We start from the raw sequence: 5,233 nt of genomic DNA on the forward strand, positions 1-5,233 counted from the left end.
TGTGTGTGTGTGAGTGAGTGTGTGAGTGAGTGAGTGAGAGTGTGTGTGAGAGTGTGTATGTGTGTGTGTGTGAGAGAGTGTGAGTGAGTGTGTGTGTGAGAGAGTGTGTATGTGTGAGTGTGTTACCTGTGGACACTGGCGCTGCAGTGGTGCCAGCTCTCTCTGATAAAGTTCTGCAGCAAACGGATAAACGTCTGGCAGATGAGCATCTGGATTCATTAGAGCTCGCACCGTCTGACGAGCTTCTCCACGCTGCACGGCCTCATTTATTTTACACACCGCCTGCTGCACTGCACACACACACACACACACAAACTCACACTTTAACACCACGGACTGGCCTCCACAGCTCACACTAATGAACAGGCCTGCATTAATACAAGAGTGTTTTAGATGCATCACTGACAGGTTCGGTCTCTCTGCGCCTCCTCATTGGCCACACTGATGCCCTCCTGCAGCTCATCTCTCTCCAGAGGATCCACACAGCCCAGATCCTGACACAAACACACCTCAGTCAGTGGTGTATGGTGTGTGTGTGAGTGTGTGAGATGATAGCGAGTGTCTCACCAGGGCTTTCTGCTCTCGGTCAGAGGTCAGCTGCTCCAGATACCAGCCGGCGTGATCTCGGATCAGTCCTGTGAGCGCCAGACTGGAGTTCTGCAGAGCACTGAAGAGCGCCAGAGAATCACTGCAGTCCAGCGCCTCGTCCACCCGCTCCACCGCCGCCCGCACTGCACACACACACACACGCACACAGGCACACACGCACACAGGCACACACGCACAGGCACACACGTACACAGGCACACACGCACACAGAGAGACACACACACACACACAGAGACACACACACACACACACACAGGCACACACACAGAGACACACACACACACACACACAGGCACACACACAGAGACACACACACACACACACACAGGCACACACACAGAGACACACACACACACACACACAGGCACACACACAGAGACACACACACACACACACACAGGCACACACACAGAGACACACACACACACACACACAGGCACACACACAGAGACACACACACACACACACACAGGCACACACACAGAGACACACACACACACACACACAGGCACACACACAGAGACACACACACACACACACACAGGCACACACACAGAGACACACACACACACACACACAGGCACACACACAGAGACACACACACACACACACACAGGCACACACACAGAGACACACACACACACACACACAGGCACACACACAGAGACACACACACACACACACACAGGCACACACACAGAGACACACACACACACACACACAGGCACACACACAGAGACACACACACACACACACACAGGCACACACACAGAGACACACACACACACACACACAGGCACACACACACACACACAGACACACACACACACACACACACACACAGACAGAGACACACACACAGGCACACGCACAGGCACACACACACACGCACACACGCACACACACGGTCATCGTCCAACAGCAAACTCCTCTCAATGAAAACACAGCAGAGAGGCAGAGAGCTTCATGAAAATTAAGTCTGTTTTTAGGAATATTAAGATTTTTTGCATTATGTTTACATTGTGATAAGTCACTTAGATGAACATCACAATGCAATTAGTCATAATTAAGCACATAATTTTCATTACTGTAAAGAGAAACTGCCATGAGATAGTATGCTGTTATTATTATCATCATTAATAGTTTTGTTGTTATTTTGGTAACACTTTAGAATAGGGAACACTTATTCACTATTAACTACAACTTTTCCCTCAATAAATTCCTAATTTGCTGCTTATTAATCGTTAGTAAGGTAGTTGTTAAGTTTAGGTATTAGGTAGGATTAGGGACGTAGAATAAGGCATTAATATATGCTTAATTACTACTAATAAATGGCTAATATTCTAGTAATATGCATGCTAATAAGCAACTAGTTAAGAGACCCTAAAATAAAGTGTTAACGTTATTTTTTCATTATTACAACAATAAGATAAAAAATGAAAAATAATAATTGAAATAGCAATAATAAAATCTTGCACAGAGCTAATATTTATAAGGAGATCTCAGTCATTGTAGGGAGACTCAGAAGTTTGGGGTTATGGTTGAACAAGAACTTAATGTTATGTTATCTATTAATATTGGCTGTGATCCAAAACATATGTTGATGACATTATTGTAGACGAACATAAAAAGACACTTTGCAAGTTCCTAACATTTTGTGCAAGAAAATGTATTCTTTTGAACTGGTTGATGGATAAAGCCCCTTCAAGGGCACAGGGTTATACTTGAATATTACTTAACCTATAGCAAAGATGTCATATTTCATAGAAGGTGGGATCTATTTTTGATATATATATGGGCTTAAATATATTCTCTATTCTTATTAGAGGGTTTGTTTAATGAGGTTTAATTATGCAAGGCATATTGTTTGTACAATTATGTCATTCCCCATTTAATTTCTTTCTCAGATTGATTTATTGAAGTGGTGAGCCATAATATCATTTGTTTGATTTTAAGATATGTTTGTAATTTGTTTGAAAATGAATGAACATTAAAAAAAAAAAAAAAAAAAGGTTGTATAATATTAGTTATTATTTAGTAATAATAACAATAATATTTAATAATATATTATAATAAGCGTTTTATGTTATTATTATTAATATTATAACGAAAAATTAAAAATGAATGAAAAAAACAAAACAATAATTGAAATACTGATAAACAGTTATTGTTTTGTTAACAACAACAACAACAACAATATAAGAATTAAAAACCAACAACAATAATAATAATAAGTAATAACAAAACTATTAAGAATAAGACGGTAAAAAATAATAATAATTGAAATAGTAATAAAATAAGTTGTTTTGTTGTTACTATTAACAACAACAGCGTTATAATAAAAATAATAGTAATAATATTTAATAATAATAATCAATTGAGTAAAAAAATCGTAATGGTTCTAAAAAAAATAAATGAATAAAAATGTACTTGTGCAAATTTCCTATATTTTTCATTTTGATTTTGTGGCGAAATATGACCCAGACATGTTTTGCATCACAGACTCACAGTTGACTCTGCTGATGGAGTCTTGTATTTCTCTCTGCGTCAGATATTCCTCATAGATGTCTTTCTCTGCTGATCCGTTTGCCTGAAACACACAGAATCATTGCCATCCGCTCCGCAGCAGTCCGTTTCTCTCTCACGAGTGTGTGCTGGTGTGAGGCTCTCACGTGTGTCCGCGCTCGCGCTGCTTTCTGAAGGCGCGCCTGCCGCAGCATCTCCTGATACACGAGCACGAGTGAGTCCTGCAGACCGTTCAGTGCAGCACTGGGGTTCCTCAGGGCTTGACCTGTGACCTCCACACAGCCACGATCCACCGCCTCGTTGATGGCGATCACAGCCGCATGCACTGCACACACATCATTCGGCTCAACACTCACTTGTGTTTAAAAATCAAGTGTGTTTTTCTGTGCCACACATTCGGCTCTTACTTGTAATACTTGTAAACATTAGTTCTGATCACACTGCAGTTCTTCCTCAGTATTTTTAATCTTGTACAAGCATCTAAAGATACATTTACTTGGCAAAAAATTCATAAACAAAACATATATATGTCAATGAGGTCAGAAAAAGAAAATTTTCTCTTATTCTTCTGACTTTCAGATATTTAATCTTGTTTTTTTAAGCATAAATTCACTTCTTTTTAATCAGTTTCTCAAAACCTATCTTATGCCATTTTGCATCTCAGTGTATCTTGATTTAAGAAAGCTTAGATATTTGTACTAAAAAACAAGAAAGAATTTAAATGTATTGATCTGCATCAGGGTTATTATAGTTAACTAAAATTAAATCTAAATCCGCTTGAAATATAATAAATGTTAACTGAAGTAAAACATAAAAAAAAAAAACATTTTATTTCAGCAGTATCTCATTTTAATTTAGTTTAACCTGATGTACTAAAATTGAAATAAAAATGAACTATATAGACATAAAAGAACTACTAAAACAATGACAAAAATACACAAAATTAAAGTTTAACAAAATAATTAATAATTAAAATAAAAACTGAGTTTTAACAATAAATCTTAATAAATACTACTAATAAAATATCAATAATTACAAGTCAAACTGATCTGGATGCATAACTTCTGTATTTTATTTACCCATTTATTTTAGTTGCATGAAGTTATTAGAAGGGTGCTTTATAGATGTTATTATTTATTAAATTGCAAAGATCCTGAGAAAAAGCATGAGTTTTTGCAGTGCAGGCATGCGTTTTACCTGCGGCCTCGTCCACAGAGAGCTCGTTAGCCAGGATTCCTCCGATCTTACTGAACGCTGGCATCTGAATGCCGTATTTATCCAGCTCCCGCTTCATGTTATTGATCTCCTCCTCTGCAGAACATTTCAAAGGCTTTAGAAAACCGACAGTTGTGCTTCTGGATGCTGATCGGTCAAACACGCAATGTAGAAACAGCTCTGATGAGAAACTGCTGTGTAGAGATTCACCTGTGAACTTGACCTTTCCGCAGAGGTCGTGGATCTGAGGGGCGAGTCCCAAACGAAACAGGAACAAACTAACACGAGAGATCAGAAAGCAGGGAATCGGTTATAACACGAGCTCAAACTGCAGTGAAACACACAGAATCTGATTATAATCATCTCTGATCCAGACCTCAGCGCGTGAATGCAGTAAACGGCTCTCGGCATGTTCTTCTTGTCGTACACATCCGTCGTCTCCGGATGAAAGATCTGCAGAAAACGCATCAGGAATCATCTTCAGTAATGTGCAACGTTCATTAGTAGGGATGTAACGATTCACTCAACTCACGATTCGATTCACGAGGCAACCACTGCATTTTAATCACGATCCAAACAAAGATGCTGCATACATGCAACATGAACAGTTTTTAATCTAAATTAGGTTGTATAATTTCGAAATCTGAAGCAAAAACAGAATGGTTTGACTTCAGTTTTGTGAAACTATACATAAAAAATATCTGCATGAAACAGCGGACAAGCTGAACGAGACGCAGATTCACTCTCTGCCAGCAGGTGGCGCGTAAAGCGTTTCCTTGGTTTCCGCTGTAAACAAAGCAGCGCACCTAACTTATGAACTTTAATATGCATTATACAGAGGCAAGATGAAAAGAAAAAATACCATCTAAACTTTTCTAAAGAC

The 5,233-nt window shown here is 39.1% G+C and overlaps 1 protein-coding gene across 1 annotated transcript in view; it reads right to left on the reverse strand.

The window, feature by feature from the left end:
• The window catches only part of iqgap3 (IQ motif containing GTPase activating protein 3), a 32,269-nt gene that overhangs the window by 22,294 nt on the left and 4,742 nt on the right, over nt 1-5,233 (reverse strand). The window contains exons 5-12 of the mRNA XM_016466885.1: nt 4,727-4,803; nt 4,561-4,628; nt 4,333-4,446; nt 3,282-3,460; nt 3,118-3,199; nt 568-731; nt 407-494; nt 127-290 (exon numbers count right to left, since the gene is read on the reverse strand). Coding sequence (XP_016322371.1) covers nt 127-290; nt 407-494; nt 568-731; nt 3,118-3,199; nt 3,282-3,460; nt 4,333-4,446; nt 4,561-4,628; nt 4,727-4,803 — 936 coding nt within the window. The remainder of the gene's footprint in view (nt 1-126; nt 291-406; nt 495-567; nt 732-3,117; nt 3,200-3,281; nt 3,461-4,332; nt 4,447-4,560; nt 4,629-4,726; nt 4,804-5,233) is intronic.

Source organism: Sinocyclocheilus anshuiensis, unplaced genomic scaffold, assembly GCF_001515605.1.
Source record: "Sinocyclocheilus anshuiensis isolate Anshui unplaced genomic scaffold, SAMN03320099.WGS_v1.1 scaffold480, whole genome shotgun sequence".
NCBI classification, from domain to species: domain Eukaryota; kingdom Metazoa; phylum Chordata; class Actinopteri; order Cypriniformes; family Cyprinidae; genus Sinocyclocheilus; species Sinocyclocheilus anshuiensis.